This window comes from Tamandua tetradactyla, chromosome 16 (genome assembly GCF_023851605.1).
Source record: "Tamandua tetradactyla isolate mTamTet1 chromosome 16, mTamTet1.pri, whole genome shotgun sequence".
NCBI lineage: Eukaryota > Metazoa > Chordata > Mammalia > Pilosa > Myrmecophagidae > Tamandua > Tamandua tetradactyla.
This window is the reverse complement of record NC_135342.1, coordinates 22,808,389-22,831,164: the sequence shown is the minus strand read 5'-3', so window position 1 is coordinate 22,831,164 and position 22,776 is coordinate 22,808,389. Positions and strand designations below refer to the sequence as shown.

General features: G+C 43.8%; 1 protein-coding gene across 1 annotated transcript; it reads right to left on the bottom strand.

Moving 5' to 3' along the window:
• Positions 1-15,800: 15,800 nt before the first annotated feature.
• LOC143659135 (cytochrome P450 2A13-like) lies at positions 15,801-21,814 on the bottom strand. Its single transcript, XM_077131780.1, has 9 exons — positions 21,592-21,814; positions 21,148-21,310; positions 20,557-20,706; positions 20,191-20,351; positions 18,929-19,105; positions 17,882-18,023; positions 17,269-17,456; positions 16,780-16,921; positions 15,801-16,231 (listed from the first exon to the last, which is right to left on the bottom strand). Exons 1-9 carry the CDS (start codon positions 21,769-21,771, stop codon positions 16,050-16,052), a joined length of 1,485 nt encoding a protein of 494 aa, XP_076987895.1. The 5' UTR covers positions 21,772-21,814; the 3' UTR covers positions 15,801-16,049.
• Between the last annotated feature and the right edge of the window lie 962 nt (positions 21,815-22,776).

Here is a 22,776-nt window from a genome sequence, read left to right as displayed (position 1 = left end):
GCACCCCAAAGAGATTAGACCCAAATAGGCGTTCTCCAAGACACTTACTAGTTAGAATGTCAGAGGTCAAAGAGAAAGAGAAGATCTTGAAAGCAGCAAGAGAAAAACAATCCATTACATACAAGGGAAACCCAATAAGACTTTGTGTAGATTTCTCAGCAGAAACCATGGAAGCTAGAAGACAGTGGGATGATATATTTAAAATACTAAAAGAGAAAAACTGCCAACCAAGACTCCTATATCCAGCAAAATTATCCTTCAAAAATGAGGGAGAAATTAAAACATTCTCAGACAAAAAGTCACTGAAGAATTTGTGACCAAGAGACCAGCTCTGCAAGAAATACTAGAGTCAGATACAAAAGACAGAAGAGAGAGTATGGAAAAGAGTGTAGAAAGAAGGAAAATCAGATATGATATATATAATACAAAAGGCAAAATGTTAGAGGAAAATATTATCCAAACAGTAATAACACTAAATGTCAATGGACTGAATTCCCCAATCAAAAGACATAGATTGGCAGAATGGATTAAAAAACAGGATCCTTCTATATGCTGTCTACAGGAAACACATCTTAGACCCAAAGATAAACATAGGTTGAAAGTGAAAGGTTGGGAAAAGATATTTCATGCAAATAACAACCAGAAAAGAGCAGGAGTGGCTATACTAATATCCAACAAATTAGACTTCAAATGTAAAACAGTTAAAAGAGACAAAGAAGGACACTATATACTAATAAAAGGAACAATTAAACAAGAAGACATAACAATCATAAATATTTACGCACCGAATCAGAATGCCCCAAAATACGTGAGGAATACACTGCAAACACTGAAAAGGGAAATAGACATTTACCATAATAGTTGGAGACTTCAACTCACCACTCTCATCAATGGACAGAACATCTAGACAGAGGATCAACAAAGAAATAGAGAATCTGAATATTACTATAAATGAACTAGACTTAATAGACATTTATAGGACATTACATCCCACAACAGCAGGATACACCTTTTTCTCAAGTGCTCATGGATCATTCTCAAAGATAGACCATATGCTGGGTCACAAAGCAAGTCTTAACAAATTTAAAAAGATTGAAATCTTACACAACACTTTCTCGGACCATAAAGGACTGATGTTGGAAATCAATAATAGCAGAGTGCCAGAAAATTCACAAATACGTGGAGGCTCAACAACACACTCCTAAACAACGATGGGTCAAAGAAGAAATTGCTGAGAAATTAGCAAATACCTAGAGGCGAATGAAAATGAAAACACAACATATCAAAACTTATGGGACGCAGCAAAGGCAGTGCTAAGAGGGAAATTTATTGCTCTAAATGCCTATATCAGAAAAGAAGAAAAGGCAAAAATTCAGGAATTAACTATCCATTTGGAAGAACTGGAGAAAGAACAGCAAGCTAACCCCAAGCAAGCAAAAGGAAAGAAATAACAAAGATTAGAGCACAAATAAATGAAATTGAAAACATGAAAACAATAGAGAAAATCAATAAGGCCAGAAGTTGGTTCTATGAGAAAATCAATAAGATTGATGGGCCCTTAGCAAGATTGACAAAAAGAAGAAGAGAGAGGATGCAAATAAATAAGATCAGAAATGGAAGAGGAGACATAACTACTGACCTCACAGAAATAAAGGAGGTAATAACAGGATACTATGAACAACTTTACGCTAATAAATACAACAATTTAGAAAATGGACGGGTTCCTGGAAAGACATGAACAACCAACTTTGACTCAAGAAGACATAGATGACCTCAACAAACCAATCACAAGTAAAGAAATTGAAGCAGTCATTCAAAAGCTTCCTAAAAAGAAAAGTCCAGGACAAACAGCTTCACATGTGAATTCTATCAAACATTCCAGAAAGAATTAGTACCAACTCTCTCTCAAACTCTTCAAAAAAATCGAAGTGGAGGGAAAACTACCTAATTCATTCTATGACGCCAACATTACCCTCATACCAAAACCAGGCAAAGATATTACAAGAAAAGAAAACTACAGGCCAATCTCTCTAATGAATATAGATGCAAAAATCCAATAATAAAATTCTAGCAAATCGTATCCAACAACACATTAAAAGAATTATTCATCATGACCAAGTAGGATTCATCCCAGGTATGCAAGGAAGGTTCAACATAAGAAAATCAATTAATGTAATACACCATATCAACAAATCAAAGCAGAAAAATCACATGATCATCTCAATTGATGCAGAGAAGGCATTTGACAAGATTCAACATCCTTTCCTGTTGAAAAACACTTCAAAGGATAGGAATACAAGGGAACTTCCTTAAAATGATAGAGGGAATATATGAAAAACCCACAGCTAATATCATCCTCAATGGGAAAAATTGAAAACGTTCCCCCTAAGATCAGGAACAAGACAAGGATGTCCACTATCACCACTATTATTCAACATTGTGTTGGAGGTTCTAGCCAGAGCAATTAGACAAGAAAAAGAAATACAAGGCATCAAAATTGGAAAGGAAGAAGTAAAACTATCACTGTTTGCAGATGATATGATACTTATGTCGAAAACCCGGAAAAATCCACAACAAAACTACTAGAGCTAATAAATGAGTACAGCAAAGTAGCAGGTTACAAGATCAACATTCAAAAATCTGTAGCATTTCTATACACTAGCAATGAACAAGCGGAGGGGGAAATCAAGAAACGAATCCCATTTACAATTGCAACTAAAAGAATAAAATACCTAGGAATAAATTTAACTAAAGAGACAAAAACCTATATAAAGAAAACTACAAAAAACTGCTAAAAGAAATCACAGAAGACCTAAACAGATGGAAGGGCATACCGTGTTCATGGATTGGAAGACTAAATATAGTTAAGATGTCAATCTACCTAAATTGATTTACAGATTCAATGCAATACCAATCAAAATCCCAACAACTATTTTTCAGAAATAGAAAAACCAATAAGCAAATTTATCTGGAAGGGCAGGGTGCCCCGAATTGCTAAAAACATCTTGAGGAAAAAAAACGAAGCTGGAGGTCTTGCACTGCCTGACTTTAAGGCATATTATGAAGCCACAGTGGTCAAAACAGCATGGTATTGGCATAAAGATAGATATATCGACCAATGGAATCGAATAGAGTGCTCAGATATAGACCCTCTCATCTATGGACATTTGATCTTTGATAAGGCAGTCAAGCCAACTCACCTGGGACAGAACAGTCTCTTCAATAAATGGTGCCTAGAGAACTGGATATCCATATGCAAAAGAATGAAAGAAGACCCATATCTCACACCCTACACAAAAGTTAACTCAAAATGGATCAAAGATCTAAACATTAGGTCTAAGACCATAGAACAGTTAGAGGAAAATGTAGGAGATATCTTATGAATCTTACAATTGGAGGCGGTTTATGGACCTTAAACCTAAAGCAAGAGCACTGAAGAAGGAAATAAATAAATGGGAACTCCTCAAAATTAAACACTTTTGTGCATCAAAGAACTTCATCAAGAAAGTAGAAAGACAGCCTACACAATGGGAATCAATATTTGGAAATGACATATCAGATAAAGGTCTAGTATCCAGAATTTATAATGAGATTGTTCAACTCAACAACAAAAAGATAGCCAACCCAATTACAAAATGGGAAAAAGACTTGAATAGACACCTCTCAGAGAAAATACAAATGGCCAAAAGGCACATGAAGAGATGCTCAATGTCCCTGGCCATTAGAGAAATGCAAATCAAAACCACAATGAGATATCATCTCACACCCACCAGAATGGCCATTATCAACAAAACAGAAAATGACAAGTGCTGGAGAGGATGCGGAGAAAGAGGCACACTTATCCACTGTTGGTGGAATGTCAAATGGTGCAACCACTGTGGAAACAGTTTGGCGGTTCCTCAAAAAGCTGAATATAGAATTGCCATACGACCCAGCAATACCATTGCTGGGAATCTACTCAAAGGAATTAAGGGCAAAAACTCAAACAGACATTTGCACACCAATGTTTATAGCAGTGTTATTTACAATTGCAAAGAGATGGAAACAGCCAAAATGTCCATCAACAGACGAGTGGCTAAACAAACTGTGGTATATACATACGATGGAATATTATGCAGCTTTAAGGCAGGATAAACTTATGAAGCATGTAATAACATGGATGGACCTAGAGAACATTATGCTGAGTGAGTCTAGCCAAAAACTAAAAGACAAATACTGTATGTCCCAATGATGTGAATCGACACTCGAGAATAAACTTGGAATATGTCATTGGTAACAGAGTCAGCAGGAGTTAGAAACAGGGTAAGATAATGGTAATTGGAGCTGAAGGATACAGACTGTGCAATAGGACTAGATACAAAAACTCAAAAATGGACAGCACAATAATACCTAATTGTAAAGTAATCATGTTAAAATACTGAACGAAGCTGCATCTGAGCTATAGGTTTTGTGTTTTGTTTTGTTTTTTTTTTTGTTCTTATTATTATTACTTTTATTTTTTTTCTCTATATTAACATTCTATATTTTTTCTGTTATACTGCTAGTTCTTCTAAACCGATGCAAATGTACTAAGAAACGATGATCATGCATCTATGTGATGATGTTAAGAATTACTGATTGCATATGTAGAATGGTATGATGTCTAAAAAAAAAAAAAAAAATGGTCAGCACAATACTGCCTAACTGTAATGTAATTATGTTGGAACGCTGAATGAAGCTGCATCTGATCTATAGTTTTTTTTTTTTTTTTTTTTTTTTTTTTTTTTTTTTTTTTTTTTTTGTTTTTTTTTTATTTCTTTCTCTTCTATATTTTTGTACTTTTTATTTTATTTGTGTTTCTCTGGTGTTACACTTTATTTTTTTCTGTTGTCGTGCTATTTCTTTCTCTAAATCGATGCATATGTACTGAGAAATGATGACCATACACCTATGTGATGATATTAAGAATTACTGATTGCATATGTAGAATGGATTGATTTCTAATGTTGTGTTAGTTAATTTTTTTAATTAATAAAAAAAAAAGCTGAATTACTCCCCTTTTTATCATGCATATAAAGAGCTCAAACCAATCTTCCAGTCCTTTATCATTACAAAATCAGCAAGCAGATACTCTTATGGGGGTAATGCAAAATCCCACAACATTTCACAAATTGACTCATATCAATAGCAAAGGGCTGTGAAAGAAATTTCCATCTTTTTTAAACAGCAATTTCAGGACATTGTTAGGACTTATCAAACCTGTGGGCCTTTAAATGCACTCCCATTTGCATCAGGAATTAATCCTAGAGGTCAAAAAGCAAATGAATTATAGCAAATGGATGTTACTCATATTTCACATTTTAGTAAAATGCGATATGTACATGTTATCATAGACACTTGTTCTCATTTCATCTGGGCTACCGCACAATCTGGAGATCGTTTTTGCCATGTTCAATCACATTTACTTAATGCTTTTACTGTTGTGGGATGCCCTCAATCTATTAAAATGGACAGTGGTCCTGTTTATACAGGAAAATAATTTCATAAATTTTATACTACTTTTAATATTACGCATATTACAGGAATTCCACACAATCCCTCAGGGCAAGGAATTATTGAACGAGCAAACCAGACGCTAAAGTCTATGCTTTTAAAACAAAAAGGGGGAGACGATGATCAGGAGGATGATGTTATGAAAATAAGTACTCCTAAAGATCAGTTAGCAAAGGCATTGTTTACTCTAAATTTTTAAAACATTTATGATAATTCATCACAGACTCCAGCAGAACAACATTTTAGCAATTTGGAAAAGAAAAATGATACATCCCAAACAGAACTGCAGCTGCAACCAATCTATTGGAAAGATGTTACAGATGATTTATGGAAACCAGGAATGGTAAAGGTGTGGGGTAGGGGATTTGCTCTTGTCATTGCAGATGACGGAACTTCAGTTTGGATTCCCTTGAAGAGAATAAAACCCAGACATATCGACCTGGACAAAAAATAACTAAATGGGTAATGTATACTATAGGACATACAATTTTGATTGCTGAAGGACAGGGACATATTTATACTTACTGGGATTATCTGTGAGCCCTAACATGGGCCAATCCAACTTTACCAAAATAATCTGAATACAAGTTTAAGATTCCTAGGTCCAATAAAAAGAAAACTGGTGTCAAATTTAATTCCATTTTTAGAAGGACCTATATGCGTAAATCTATGGATACAAAGGATACTTGCCTGTTAGATGGGAAAGAAAGTTGGAATGGATGAGTTATGTCATATGGATTGAGCAGTTATCATAATTAATGATTCCTATGCAATTGTAAGAGATGCAGCCCCTGTGGGGTCTCCCATCTCTAACTTGAAGATAACTGAGACTATATGGACAGGTAAGCTAAATCAGGGTTTAATTCATGGAGGGTAATTTGTGCCAAATTCATGGGATGATAAATATAGCATTAGTGAAAGAAATTGACAAAAAATTTTTCTAGGACTGAGGCCAATTTTTATAGCCAATTCTATTAACTATAACTTTAAATAGCAGCCATAAGCACTATATACAAATATGTATTAGAGATCCATATATACTTGTTAAAGTTCATATGCATATAAGAAATCAAACTTCTAATTGTGAAAATTATTCTCTATTCACTTGTCCCCAAGCATTTATGTTGCAGGAAAATGAGACGATTATAGCAGCAAGGAGAAGAGGTATTTGGCTGCCGGTGCAGATGTCAAGATCTTTGCAATCCTCTCCAGAAACACATATACTGATCCATTTGGCAAAAGAATATCTAAAAAGGACTAATAGACTAATTGGATTCATTATTGCATCTGTCATTGAAATCATTGGAAGCATCACAGTGGCTGCAGTCGCTGGAACCACATTGCAACAAACTATACAGATGCAGCATTGTTAGAAACACCAATGAACTGTGGCATAGACAATCTCATTGATGAGCAAACTAATAATGGACTAAATAATATAGAAATGACATTGGTTCATATTGGAGATCAAATGTATAATTTAAAATTTTTACAAAGTTTAAAGTGTAAAAGGAATAAGAGCAGTTTTTTTATTACCCTCTTTTAACATATGGCTTGTTTGAAATAGAATGGGAAAAGGGAATAGGCATCTTTTAAGGCTTTCAGATAGTTTAAGTCCTGATATCTTAGAATTACAAAAAAGGGGTATTAGAATGTAAATTAGAATAATCTACATATAGCCTATGGAAGTAATGTTACATAATCACTTACCCAAGAGCTAAAAAAATCTTAGGTTTGGGGCTGTTTATACTTCACTTCCTCCTAAGCTGTGTTTAACAACAAAGAAAAAGGTGATTCTTGCAAAAACTCGTTGGCTCTCTCCTGAATCAAAGTCAGAGAGCTTGACTGGCAGCCAATGACAGGTAAGACCCTTCAGAGCCTAAGGGCAACCTAAGACAGGCGTGGTCACCTCTGCTTATAGCAATGTGATTCTTGTGAATCAAAGTCAGAGAGCTTGACTGGCAGCCAATGACAGGTAAGACCCTTCAGAGCCTAAGGGCAACCTAAGACAGGCGTGGTCACCTCTGCTTATAGTCACCCTAAAAAGGTGATTCTTGTTTTCCTCGGCTTATAAAATAAAAAGGGGGAAATGTAGAAGCCAAGAGTTTAAAGCAAGACCTACAGAATTTGTTGCAAGCTGCTGGCCTCGGGTTGGCAGCGGTAAACTGTGGCGATTGTTATGTAGAGCAGTCTGGGAGGAAGAGAATGTTTACCCAAAACAGTTATGTTAAGTATGAAGGACACTGAGATAAGAATCTTGCTCCCTCAGGAAATGCCTGCATATCTATTGACATCCTGTGGTATATAACTAGGATCTGGTTGAGAATAAAGCTGTCTGAAGTCTGTCTGAAGTAAACTCAAGCTTCAGACCCCCTGAGCCCGTCTGTGTCTTTCTTTCTTTCTTTCTTTCTCATCATTCCTTAATATCCTTCGAGCTCCATTTCTACAGGAAGCAACAGCCCATGGTTAAGCAATCAGTCTCTACTAAGGCCCAGTAGCAGGCCAAAAACTGTTTCTCAAAAGGAGAGTAGTTATCTTCAGCAATGGTAAGGCTTTGCTCCAAAATCCTAAGGATTTGCATTGTGATTCTCCTATAGGGGCCTGCCAAAGGCTCCAGACAGCATCCCTGTTTGCGACTGACAATTCCAGCACCATTGGATCTGCTGGATCATATGGCCCAAGTGGCAGAGCAGCTTGTACAGCAGCCTGGACCTGTCACAGAGCCTTCTTTTGTTCAGGTCCCCACTCAAAATTATCAGCTTTTCTGGTCACTTGATAAATGGGCCAGAGTAGCACACCTAAATGAGGAATATGTTGTTGCCAAAATCCAAAAAGTCCAACTAGGCATTGTATCTCCATTTTGGTCCTAGGAGAGGCCAGGTGCAGCAATTTATCCTTCACCTTAGAAGGGATATCTCCACATCCCCACACCACTGGACACCTAGAAATTTCACTGAGGTGGAAGGCCCCTGTATTTTTGTTGGATTTATCTCCCATCCTCTGACACACAAATGCCTTACCAGTAAATCTAGAGTAGTTGCTACTTCTTGCTAACTAGGTCCAATCAACATGATCTCATTGATATAATGGGCCAGTGTGATGTCTCGTGGGAGGGAGAAATGATCAGGGTCCCTGTGGACAAGATTATGACATAGGCCTGGAGAGTTGATATACCCCTGAGGTAGGACAGTGAAAGTATATTGCTGACCTTGCCAGCTGAAAGCAAACTGCTTCTGGTGGTCCTTACTAATAGCTATTGAGAAAAAAGCATTTGCCAGATCAATACCAGATACCAGGGGATGTGTTGATTTGCTCAAGCAATGATACCACATCTGGAACAGTGCTGTAATTGGAGTTACCACCTGGCTGAGCTTATGATAATCCACTGTCATCCTCCAAGACCCATTGGTTTTTTGCACAGGCCAAATAGGAGAGTTGAATGGGGATGTGGTGGGAATCACCACCCCTGCATCCTTCAAGTCCTTAAGAGTGGCAGTAATCTCTGCAATCCCTCCAGGAATCCAGTATTGCTTATGATTTACTATTTTGCTTGGTAGGAGCAGTTCTAGTGGCTTCCACTTGACCTTTCCTACCATTATAGCCCTCATTGCATGAGTTAGAGAACCAGTGTGGGAATTCTTCCAGTTGTTTAGTGTGTCTAAACCAATTATACATTCTGGAACTGGGGAAATAACTACAGAATGGATCTGGGGGCACACTGGACCCACTGTGAGATGGACCTGAGGTAAAACTCCATTGATCACCTGGCCTCCATAAGCCCCCACACTGGTGGTCCAGAGTGACGTTTTGGGTCCCCTGGAATTAATGTCACTTCTGGACCAGTGTCTAATAATCTCTGAAATATCTGATCATTTCCTTTTTCCCAATGCACTGTTATCCTGGCAAAAGGCCGTCGGTCTCCTTGGGGAAGGCTCGGAGGAAATTTAACATTATAAATTTGTGGCAGTGTAACATGGTTCTCCCACAAAGGGACCTGGCCTCTCCTTCATTCAAGGGGCTCTGGGCCTTTAAACTGTTTCAAGTCTGGAAATTGATTAAGGGGCTGTGACTCTGTGTTTTTGTAATTCAGGTTAGACTTCTTTCCACTTGATCTAGAACTCTTTTGTTTGTACAGCTCGAAAAAGAATTTAGGAGACTGCCCTTCTATTGTATTTCTAGGTACCCCATGATTTACTAGCCAATGACACAAATCTCTGTGTGTCATATAATTTTGATACCTGCTTTGAGTTTGCTGTCTATTATAATAGCCACATCTACCCTGTGTTAGGCAGTTAAGTGCTGCCACCTGGCTTCTGCCAACTCAGGATCCTGTCATCCTCATTGTTTTTAAGGATTCCAGCTCAGTGACAGCAGTTCCTACAGTAATATCTGACCTACAGAGAAGTGCAACCACAGAGCTCTTTACAGATGATGGTGCTATTCCTCACCATTCTGGTAAAAGGTGCATCCTCTGGACATTCCTGGGGTGTATGAGCAGGCTTTGCATGATAAATCCACTCTAACATTTCAATCTCTCTAAGCCTCTGGATCCCCTCATCTACATTATACCAGGGCAGTTCTGGCATTTCAACCTTGGGTAATGTTGGCCACCTTTTGATCCATGTTTCAACCAACCATCCAAACAAACTGTTAATACCTTTTCTAACTGCTTGAGCTATAACACTGAATGCAGAATCTCTGCTTAGTGGGCCCATATCAATAAAGTCAGCCTGATCCAGTCTTATATTCTTCCCACCATTATCCCACACCCTTGAAATCCATTGCCACACATATTCCCCTGATTTCTGTCTATATAAATTGGAAAACTCACACAGTTCTTTTGGAATATAACATACCTCCTCATGTTTGATATATTGTACCTCACCTTTAGGGGCCTGTTGGGACTTTAATCTAGTTATAGGTCTGGAGGAAATGAGGGGTGGGGGTGATTCATGGAAAAAATAAGAATTATCTTCCAAGCCATTTGCTTCAAGGCCTTCATTTCCATTTCATCTGGTGTGACAGGATTAATCACTCTAGGGCTAATCCCTTCAGGAGGAATTGGGGTGGCCAACTCCTCATGGCAGACTGGAGGTGGGGTGGTTATGCCCTCAGGGCAAACTATTACAGGGTTATCTAGAGAAGACTCAGCATGACCCAGGGTTTCAACCTCACCCCTGATATCATTATCAATCCATATGTCGCCATCCTATTTTTCAGGGTCCCACTCCTTTGCAATCAATGCCCTCACTTTAACGGCAGACACTATGCAAGATTGAGATTTCAGTTTACGTTGTAAAGTTGCTACTCTAACAATAAGTTTCTAGTCTGATTTTCAGAGATCTCAGGTCTACGACTACAGAAAATAAGATTTTCCGTCAGGATACTCACAGAAACGTCTGCATCTTTCAGACGGTGCTTAAGCTTCTTGTTTGAAGCCCTAAGCCCATCGCTTTCACCCCTTAATGTAGCCAGTGTATCTAACAACAACCAATCAACATCTCTACACCTCTTATTTCTACAAAAGTCTCTAAAGGTGTCAAAAACATTATCCCCCAGAGCCTTGCTTCGTACAAGCGAAGCATTAGGAGAATTGAATGGTTATATTTTGACTATCTCTTTTGCCAACTCACTCCATGGATTGGGAGTGTCATTCTGATTATGGGAATCAGAGTTCTTAGTGCCTTTGAGTCCAGTCAGAGTAGAAAACCATTCATAAAAACCCATTTTTAAGATTCTGTTTCTTAAGAAACACTCCTGGTACCAAGATATATTAGTTAGGGTCCGCTAGGGAAACAGAATCAACAGGGAACACTCGCAAACATAAAATTCATGAAAGTGTTTCATGTGATCGCGGGAATGCAGAGTCCAAAATCCGGACAGTAGGCTGTGAAGCTGGTGATTCTGATGGAGGTCTGGAAGAACTCCACAGGAGTGGCTCACCAGCCGAGACAGGAAGAGCTTGTCTCTTCTGAATCCTCCTTATAAGGCTTTCGATGATTAGATTAAGCATCACTCATTGCAGAAGACATGCCCCTTTGGCTGATAAATGGAATCAGCTGTGGATGCAGCTGACATGATCATGATTTAATTCTATGAAATGTTCTCATCGCAACAGACACCCAGCACTTGCCCAACCACCACTTGGCCAACTTGACACATGAACCTGACCATGACAGGAGATTTTTTATTATGGCTTTAATATCCTTATTTATTATAGATCTGAGATTTCTGTTTCTTCTTGAGTCATTTATGTATTTTCCGTGTTTCTAGGAAGTATCCCATTTTTTCTAGATACTATACTTATTGGCATAAAATTGTCTGTGGTATTTTTATAATTTTTTTGTTTCTGGAAGGTCAGCAGAAAGGTGCCCACTTTCATTTCTGATTTCAGTTATTGTGTCACCTCTCTTTATTTCTTTGTCAATCAAGCTAAAGTTTTTCCAATTTCATTGAGTTTTTTTAAATATCAACTTCTGGTTTTGCTGTTTCTCTCTATTTTGTATTGTCTATTTCGTATCTCTTCTCTAATCTCTGTGATTTCATTCCTTCTGCTAACTTTGGGTTCAGTTTGTCCTTTTTCTCAGTCCTCAAAGTTTGGAGTTACGTTATTGACTGGAGATCTTTCTTCTTTTTAAATGTAGGTGTTTACAGCTATATATTTTCCTCTGAGCACTGCCTTCACTCCATACTTTAAGTTTTGGTATGCAGTGTTTTCATCATCCTTCATCCCTAAGTATTTTCTCATTTCCCTTCTGATTTCTTCATTGACCCATTGGTTGTATAAGAGCATGTTGTTTAATTTCCACATTTTTAGGAATGTTGCCATTTTTCTTCTGGTACTGATTTTGAACTTCATTCTCAAGTGATCTAAGAAGATTCTTTGTATGATTTCAGTCTTTTCAAGTTCGTGGAAACTTTTTTGGACCTAATCCAGTCAATCCTGCAAAATGCTCTGTGCACACTTGAGAAGAATGCGCATTCTACCGCTGTTGGGCAGAGTGTTCCATCTATGTCAGTTAGGACTAGTTGGTTTATGGTATCATCCACGTCTTCTATTTCCTTATGGATCTTCTGTCCAGATGTCAGGACCACAAGTAAATTCCAATTTAATGAATTAATTTTCTAAGCAACAGGAAGTGGGATGGAACTTAGCTGGTTTGAGGAGTAATTCACATTACTCAGAGAAAGCTACTGTTGGGAACTTTGGTCTCTCTGTGTTGGGGATAGGTTGAAAGTATCTTCATTTATACAAGCAATAATTATATCTCATAGTGAAGCATCTCATTGTTTTTGTTGTATGGAAGTTCAAATATGTCCAGAAGATAGCTTATGAATGCTAAATAATCCATATCTACCATCTTGGATATTAAGCTTCAAAGCTACCTTTCCGTAGCTTGCTTTCTAAGAACTTTTTTGGAACCCTGCAAACTACTTTCCTCTGTTTCCATCTGGATCTCTTCTATCATCTGCATATAGGGAGCATAGGGCGAGAGTGGAAGGCTGTTTGCTTCTTATTTCCACCACCATCACCACAACAACATTTCTGGCCCTCAGTAGAGGATGCGGGAAAGGCATTCTAGGCAGAAGGAAGAGCTGGTGCAAAGGCCTGAAGGTGTAAACAATCCATGGACAACAGGGAAGTTGGTGAGATGGGGATGAGATCAGGGGAGAAGGGCAGAGCTCAGGCTTGAATGGGCCTTGGAGACTCACTCAGGGAGCTCAGAGTTTATCTTGTGAGTTTCGTTCTTCCAACAGCAGGTCATGACTGATAAATATTTCAGAAAAGCAAGTTGGGGTGTTGTAGCTAGCACTTTGAAAGTAAAATGGAGAGGAATAGAATAAAAAAATACCAGGGTACCCGTCATGGAATAAAGGAAAGCACTGCTTCAGGTGCCCACGGGTATGCATGCCCGTTTGCATGAGTTCTGGGTGCAGCCGCAGTGGACTATCAGAAGTTTGAGTTGAGGTGATGAGATGTTCAAATTCTCATCCTTCAACTTCTTTTCACCAGAAAACTTGATTCCTCCTGTAAATTGCCCCAGCTCCCTAATTCATTTGGGTCTGGGAAGTCATCTGATTCAGGTCCAGAACTTCAAGAAGGGTACTTTGGAATCTGATTGACCTGCATCCAAATCCATAGTTTTGCATGTCTTAACTGTGTGACTTTGGGCAAGTGTCTCACCCTCTCGGAGCCCATGTCCCTGCTTGTAACATGGGGCCATCCTAGGATTCACCCCACAGGGTGGTTTGCAGGATTGAATGAGGTCATGCATGAAGGGCATAGCACAGGACCTGGCACATAGCATGCACTGAACACATGATACCTGCTGTCGTCATTTTGCCAAGGCCAGTGGGGTGTGTGTGTGTGTGTGTGTGTGTGTGTGCATCTGCGCATGTGTGTGTGTGTGGTTTAACTATAGGGGCTCTTGTTTGGGCAGAAGAAGGTGGTGAAAACTAAACCACCCAGAAATCACCACTCTCACCCTCCCATCCCTGCAGCTGTTTAAGTTTTATAGCTTTTCGGTATCTGGGTGTTCTTTCAATCTTCACATCACTCCTATGAGGTAGGAGGCAGATGAGAAACTGAGGCCAGAGACAGTTTAAGACCACCCAAGAGGTTAGCATCACAGCCTGACCTAGAATCCAGGCTCCTGTCTTACCCCCCAGCCCAGTCTCTCTGCTGGGTTGGGAGGTTGTCCATCCCAAGTGGAGAGTGTCCTGCTTGGACAAGTAGGATGTGGGCACTGGTGGCTAGAATTTGACTTCTCTCAGCACCCCTGTAATGTCTCAAATCTAACCCCTGCTCTCTCCTTGCCAGGTGCAAGTTGGGGGGATTATGGACTTATTCCCTCTTCCCCTCTGCTCCCCACTTGCAGGTCAAAGACTCAACTTTCCCCAGAGCTGCCCCTCGTTGGCACAACGCAGCAGTCTCCAGCCCCTTCTTTCCTCTCCTGATTCCTTCTCAGAAGGACTGTCCAACTTGGAAGTTGGATATTTGCTGCCATGGAGAGGCTGGGAATGCATTTCCTGAAGATATGTTGAGAGGAAGCTCTGGGGCCAAACTTCTGAGCACTAATAGTACTAAGTATCAGTGATTCAAATACCCTCACCTCAGGGGACCAGATATTCCAAGTTTCTGAATTCTGGACTCTGCAGATCTAAGATTTGACAATTTTATGGCTTTTTATATAAACAACTTTTGTAAACTTTTGAGATCTTCAGAAGCTTCTTAAAGGGATGTGCACATGGGTGGTGTCGTTTGACTCAGATGGCCGGTTATAAAATAGTGTTTGTAGTAATACAGGGCATAACCCTATGGTTCAATCGTCCCTCCCCGCCCCACCCACTTCAAAGAACTGGAGCAGCTAATTCATTAAACCCAAGCTCTAACCACAGAAAATGCAAATTGACAAACATGAGCATCATAGCCTGTTCTGAAAACTGCAGGGCTCAGAGGACCGGATTTCCCTTCACTTGATCTCAATCACTAATGCTTCAAGAGAGGGAAGTGTGGAGGGAGGGTCTGTGTATTAGTTGGTTCAAGAAACACAGAAATCCAAGCTTGCTTGGTATGGGTGTTCAGGTTGGGCACTGCTCAAAGAGGCCACTTCGAAGGGGAGATCCACCAACTTATTTGATTGGTGATTCACCTTATTTGATTGGCAGATGTGTCCAAAATTCCTAGCTTGCTCTGACCCAGAGCAGAATAAGGAGTTCAGGCACACACTCAGGACAAAATCCAGGAACACACTTGTGTACACGGATGTGCACACATGCATAAATGTGGTATGACCTCATGAAAAGTGCTGCCCTGCTCCACCTACTTCATTCTTGCTCCCTGATTACACTCTGAACACAGTGGTCTCAACTGCTGGGTCCACGGGATACGCCCTGGCATCCAAGGTTCAGGGAATGGGCAGATGAGTACAGAAGATAGACCAGGGACACGCCAGGGCTCTGGGATGGTCCCGTGGATGGAGTTGTCCAGTAGGTGTCATCACACACTATAAGCTGGTGTTTTTCTGGTTTTTACTTGATCAAGCAGTGCCTTGTCAGAATCTGTCCTAAGGACTGTGGGCTAAGTCTAGCCATCCTGCACAGATCTGGGATTAAGTTCTCGCTCGTATCCTGTGAGACTTTGGATAAAGTCTTAAACTTTCTCTCAACTACAAAATGAGCATGGATCATGTTCCCCATCGTCCAGGTTTGTGAGAATTAAGCAGGTGAGCATGCAAAGATTTTAGCATAGAGCTGACACCAAGTCCTTGCACAATAAATAATAATATTATTTTTATTGTTATTCACAGTACAGCTGTAAGATCTCCCTTCTACCCACGGCAGCCTGAAAGATCTGTCTCTGTCAGGGTGAAGAGGCCGGGTGGGCCATGCTTCTTCTTGACCTCTTGCCCAGCTCTTGCCTTTCACCCTAACTGGTACTCTTTCCTCAACCCCGCCCCTCCCATTAGCCCCGCCCTCTACCCAACCCCACCAGCCCTGCCCTGGCTCCGCCCTCCTCAGCGAGGCAGGAAGCTCATGGTGTAGCTTCTTGGGATGGTGGCAAAGCCCACGTGTTTGGGGGACACGTCAATGTCCTGGGGTGACAGCGGGGACTTGAAGCAGAAGTTCTGCATGATGGCAGTGAGGAAAAGAAAGAGCTCCATTCGGGCCAGGCCTTCCCCAAAACAGTTCCGCTTTCCTGAAGAGGGAGGTGAGAAGGGCAGATGTGAGGTGCAATCTTTACTGCTGGTTTTCCTCATTACCCACCCCTAGCTTTGTCCTCCGAGCAAGGATATTGTGACTTGAGAGACTTTCAGGGGAGACTCCAATCCTCTCTTAGCCGCAGTTTCCCAAGGAGGTGAGATAGGGTTAAGACCCACCAGGGTAGAGCAAAGGGAACTTTAGCTGCCTTTTCTCCCCAAATACACCCTTAAATAGGGCAGCTGTACTGTCATCACCCTAGAAATCTGGAGACTTTATTATGTGACCTTGCAGAAATCTCTACTTCATCCAGCCTTCATTGTCCACATCTTTAATATGGGTATGATTAACCCTTCCCTTTTGCCTGGGTGCAGATGCTTGTTGCTTGGCAGTGATGGGGGTTGAAGCTGGGTGGCTTAAGGGTAGACTCTATTAGGGACTTCTGAGTTGGAGAAAGATACTTGGATTCAGGCCAGAGAGGGGAGCTAGGGTTAGGGAGGCCCCTGGTAGTGTGTGGTGGCCTGGCAGCAGACAGCGGTCTCTTACCGATGGAGAAAGGCACGAAGGCATCATTCTTCTTAAACTGCCCCTTCTCATCCAGGAAGTGCTGGGGGTTGAAATCTCTAGGGTTGGAGAAGAACTTGGGGTCTCTCAGCACAGAGCCCAGCATGGGGAATACTTCGGTGCCCTGGTGGGGGAAGGAAGGGGCACCTGGTAAGGTATAGATGAGAGGAGGAATGAGGGGGCCCAAGGTGAAGAGAAATGGAGGGCATGGCAGTTGGGCCCTCTAAGAGAGAGGTTTTATGGAAGTTTGGGGAATATGGGTTCATGTTCTGTGGGACAGGAGGTTTGGGGTCTGTGTCTCTTGAGGCAGGAGAGTGGGGGAGACCCAGGGATTAAGGGGTCTTGGCATGGGGAAGCTGAAGGGAGGGGGTACTTGGAGGAAGACTTTGACAGAGGGAGTGAGACCTGGGCTGGAAAGGTTGAGGGGGGTGTGGAATTTGGGGGCCCCTCTGGGCTGGGTGGGGGCAGTACCTTGGGGATGAGGAAGTCCCGAAACTTTGTATCCTTGGTGACCCTGCGGGCCAGGCTCATGGGGAGCATGTCTCCGAACCTCTGGATTTCGTGGATCACTGCCTCTGTGTAGGGCATCTTCGCCCGGTCCTCAAACTTGGGCTGACGGTTCTTGCCAATCACCCGGTCAATCTCCTCATGGACCTTGGCTGGGAGAGGAGGGCGCTACATTCAGGTATCTAGTGGTCTCCTTGCAGGGGTGCCAGTCAGAATATTTAAACTGGTATGGCAGGCGGAGAGCAGTCACAATGGGCATCAGCTAAACCACTGCTGGAGCAGTGTCCTGTGAACAGTGTCATGCCAGAACCGTAGGTGGGTCGAGGGGTGCCAGGGGCTTGGGGGCAGGTTCAGAGCTTGGGCAGTGGACACCCAGTGGGCTCAGCATGGGGGCTATTTACCAATTGGTTCGGACATTACCAACATCTGACCCATGCCCATCAGGTGAATGTCACTCTGTCACTGGACCGCAGACCGTGTCTGAGGGTCCAGGGATTTGGGGCAGGTGGGGATATTTCAGCAGGCTCAGAGGATTTGGGAGGGTCTGTGGGTGCTCTGGTCTCATTTCTGGTCTCACCCTCCACATCCGGGTGCTTCATGAGGATCAGGAAGCCATAGCGCAGGGTGGTGCTGACGGTCTCGGTGCCTGCAAAGAAGATGTTCAGCGTGGTCGACACCAGGTTCCTCAAGTAGAACTCCGTGTTGGGGTTTTTCTGCTCCTGCAGGGAGAGGAGACTTCAGGCCAAGCTTCCCCACTCCCGCAGGGCCCTTCGGGGGTTTCCTTTGGACCCACCTCCCTTAGATCCCTGAATTCTCATTTTGTTCAGACCAGAGGGGGGAAGAGTGGCCCTTGCTGCAGAGGCCTTCTCCGGGCTCCGGACCTTGGCCCAGCCTGTAGGCTGTGCCCTCCTCACACCCTGCCTGCCTCTGTCCTTTAATATCAGCCCTAGTTGTCTTTTTATCATGGGAATATTCAGAAAGAGAGAGACAGTGAGTGAAAAAAGAGGGACAGAGGTGACAAAAGAGAGGGTCAGAGATAAAGACAGACAGCTTTTCTCAGACCCAGAATTTTCAGCAACAGTCTATTCTTTTCATAAAGAAGTCTTGAAGCTTATTATGGGGAATTCCTCTCCCTTGATTCCTTCCCCCTGAACTTCTGATTCCATAAAGCCTCATCGCCTTTCTTCACAGGTGAGAGACTGATGTCCACATGGAGGATGGGGACCCTCCAACATCACAGCACAAAGTCAGGTCACCTCCCCACACAGGTGTATCTGATAAACAATGTCAAAGGTGGGAGAGCATGGGGTGGCTAAGAGCACCAGCCTGAGAGTCAGAGAGACCAGGGTTTGGGCCTATGGGCCTCAGTTTCCTCGTTTGTAAAATGGAGTTCATCATAAAATCTCCGTTGTGGACCTGTTGTGAGTGTTAAACAAGCGCATACTGCAACTTGCTTAAAATGGCACCTGGCACATGGCAGTGCTAGAGAAGGGCTTGCTATTATGATCTATTTGCACAAATCCTGTCCATGGGGAGGTAGATAGAGCAGCGATGGTGAATTATAATTGGGATTGTGAGGATTATTACGATAAGGGGCTAATCTGAATTACAATAAGGGGCTAACCTGCTGGATGCGGATGAGGAAGGAATCAATGAAGTCCCGTGGGGAGTTTGGGTCCAGTGTGCGCTGGTTCCTCTCCACCTTCTTGGCTATGAAGTCCTCCAGCCCCTGCAGCTCCTTGAAGGCCTGTTGCTGAGGTCCCGGCAGGTGTTTCATCACCGGGTAGAACATCTCATAGAGCTGGGGGTGGGGGAGAGAGGGAGGGAAGGAAAGGGCAGCTGACCATGGGCAGGATCCAGAGGGAGTGGAACTTGTCTCAGGGCAAAGAAGGCACTGGGTTAAGGACACCTGTCCAGGTATTTTAGTTGGAGCTGGATGGGAACATAGATCTAAGTTTTCGAGTAGATTAAGAGAGAAGCCACCTGTCCAAAACGTTAGATTAGATGGCTCTAGGCACACATCCAGTGTTCAGACATTCAGGTGAGGTTGGGTTGGGAGATACCTGTTCAAGTGTTCAGGTTATTCAGGTGAGACGAGTTTGAGTTGGTCACATCTAGGTGGTTAGGAACTCAGATGGAGCTGGATGGAGACACCTGTCTAGATATTTAGGGGGCCTGAACTGGGGGTTTCTGTACAGGTGTTCAAGAGTATGGTGGGGCTAGTTTTGGGGATATCTGTTCAGATGTTCAGCTATTCAGGTGGGCTGCATAGGAGGCACCTCTGTTAGGTATTTGAGGGTATGGGGTGGAGACACCTGCCCTGGTGTTTTAGATATTCAGATGGGCTGAGGTGGTGTGTTTAGTTATCCGATGGAGTTTCTTTGGGAAAAATTGGTTCAGGTGCTGATGTGTCTAAGGGTCTTTATTGGGTCCTTGTACAGGTGTTTAGGTATTTAATGGAGCAATTATCTAGATATTGTGGTGGAATGGCTTGTGTAAATGACAAGGGATTTTGGTGGGCCAGGATTTGCAGCACCACGTGTTGAGGCATTCAGGAGGTGGGTGGGGGTGGTGACTTGTGGGGTGTTAAGATATTCAGATGGAATGGGCACAAAGCAGGTGTTGGATGTTGAGATAAGTTGGGTTGGAAATGTCTGCCCAGGTGAGGCACCTGTGCAGTCTCTCTTTTGAGGAGATGCTTGTTGAGAGTGATCTTGGCAGCTGGGTATGGGGCACCTGTCCTGGGTTCTGGTGCCAATGTTCCGTCCCCAAAAGTGGGGGCTGGTTTTGCGAGGACTCTGTCTTGGCGAGGATGGGGCTTTGGGGCGCCTGTCTCCGAGTGGAGGAAGGATTAGCGTGTGATAGGGCCGGGCTGGGACGGGTTACCTGCCCCATCGACGTTGAGGTGAACTGAAAGCTTCCCAGCATCATACGCAGCAATGACAGGAACTCTTTGTCCTCGTAATCGAAGCGGTCTCCGAAGACGATAGAGCTGATGACATTGGAGACGGCGCGGCTCAGGAAGAAGGTGGGATCGATGAAGGCGCCTGGGGCAGGAAGGGGGCGGGGAGACACGGGGATTGGGACGAGAGAGAGTCAACTCTGGCCAGGGTCTGAAGCCAGCCTGAGAATTCAAGGAGGAGGATACGGAGGTGATAAGCCAGATTCCCGGGATCAGCCCCCAAAGCTGGGATCCCGGAAGGATAATCCATCCCACGCGCCCCCGGGTCGCCCCCCCCCCCTCCGGCTCACCGCGCGTGTCCCGGAAGGCTTCGAGGAGGAAGCCCGCCTCCTCCTGGATGCGCTCCTCGATGCCGCGCTTGCCGAAGCCGAAATCCCGCAGCGTGGTGATGGAGAAGCGCCGGAGCTGCTTGGCGCGCTCGCCGTTGCTGAACGCCACGCCTGGGGGAACAGAGTGGGAGCGCGGAGAGGTCAGGAAGGGGCCGAGTGAGGCCCCGAGGGGGGTTCCCTGAGGACGGCCGGGGCTGAGAAAGGGGGAGTGGGAGAAAGACGGGTAGAGAGCCGCAGAGAGATATAGACCGAGAGCTCCAGACAGAAAACTCAGAGCCAGAGCAGTTCAGAAAAAGATAGAGAGACCAACTGGAAGAATCAGGAGAGGCCCAGAAGTCAGACAGACAGATACACCGACGAATGGGGAGTGGGGGGCCGAATTGGGGCACAGAAACTCTGAGCCAGGTTTGAGACCGACAGAGGGAGAGAGAGGCAAGGAGACCAGATGTGGGGCTGTGTGAGTCTCCGGGGAGACGGCTGGGGAGCCCAAGCCGCTGTCTGAGCCTCCTGATCACATCTCCGCACCCCGGGGCTGGGGGTGGGGCGCCTCACCATAGCTTTTGAAGAGCCAGTCGAAGGTGGCATGCTCCCCTCTCCCGCTGAATTCCTCAGCCTGGTCCACCAGAGCCTCCTTCACAGCCTCCTGTCCGCATAGCACCACGATACGCCGGATCCCCAGGTGGACCGTGAACACGGGACCATAGCGCTCTCTGAGCTAATGGGGTGTGTAAGAGAGGTCACGGGGGCAGCGCCTACGTCTGACCCGGCCCTGTGCCCTGACGTCCCATACTCGGTACCATTTTTCTCCAACTTCTGAGGGGCTGTTCATCCCAAGACCTTGTCTTTTTTGCTGGCTAAGCCCCTGACGCTGAAACTTCGAAAACCTCCCAGTCCTAGGATTCTGGTCCAACCTGGTGAATCCCCTGCCCCAACGCTCTGATCCAAAGGGGCAGCCCCCTGCCACCGCATCCCGCCCTTCTCCCTGCCTCCAGACACCTTCATGAGGGAGTTGTAGATCTGCTCTGTGTTCAGCTGCAGGTAGTTCCCGATGAAGGGCAATGGGGTGGGCCCGGGAGGCAACTTCCCCCAGAACTTCCTCTGCCTCCAGACAGACATCAAGACCATCACACTCAGGAAGGCCAGCAGAGCCACCAGAAGCAGCCCTGAGGCCAGCATGATGGCAGTGAGAGTGGCAGTCAGATGGTGAGGGCTTGGGTAGTTTCCCTTTATATACTCAGAGAGGAGGGTGTACTTTAGACCTGATTGTATCATTGTCTCATTTCACCTCCCACTTACCCACCACATGCACTTTGCCTAAGCTGGGACATAGCCCGCAAGGAAGGAGAGGGGACCCAGGAAAATTAACAGGGAGTGGGCCCTAAGACTGAAATTGTGGTAGCTCGGGTGGTGGATCTCAGGTTTGTCGAACTGGAGGACAGTAGACAAATTCCAAAACTAGAAATTTTGGTGAATCTGCATAGGAATGCCTCTGAGTTTTATATTTGGGGTCTCAGCATGAGAAAGAACCCGAAAATGAGGGACGTGGGAGTCTCAGGAGAGAAACATCTGAAGTTCTGGATTTGGGGACACTGGAGTGAGACCAGATGTGTGCCTGTGGATCTGGGGTCCTTTGGTGAGGAGAGAAGTAGGTTATGGGGCTTCAGAAGGGGAGATTCCAGGATCATGGTGTGAGGATGAGGAGGGACAGGGTCTGTGGATGCGGATTTCCAGGGTGTGGACGTGTGTGGAGAGCACAGCAGGATCCTGAACTTGTCCCCGCCTGCGGATGCTGAGTTGCCTTTGTCTTGGGCAAAGGGTTATCTTTTGGTGCCCAAACATCCTCATCCAAACTTAAAAGAGGGGCCATAGAACTTCCACTGCCCACCTCTGGTTGGGAAACGGTTTGGGTAGGAGACCAGAGTGACACTTCAGTGGAACGTTCCACCGAACTGGAGAACAGTAACTCCTGGTGTCTGTTGGCAGAGGAACTGTCCAGGTCTTAGGAAATAGTAATAACAACCACCAGTGGGGGACTGAAATATCCAGACTGTTGTCAAAGATTATATATTCCAAAGAACCCTGCTGCTTCCCTACTGGATCCTTCAGGATCTGCTGGGTTAATTGTATCATTTCTGTGATGACACTAAATGTTTTCCATTTTACATGTGCTTATATGGAGGA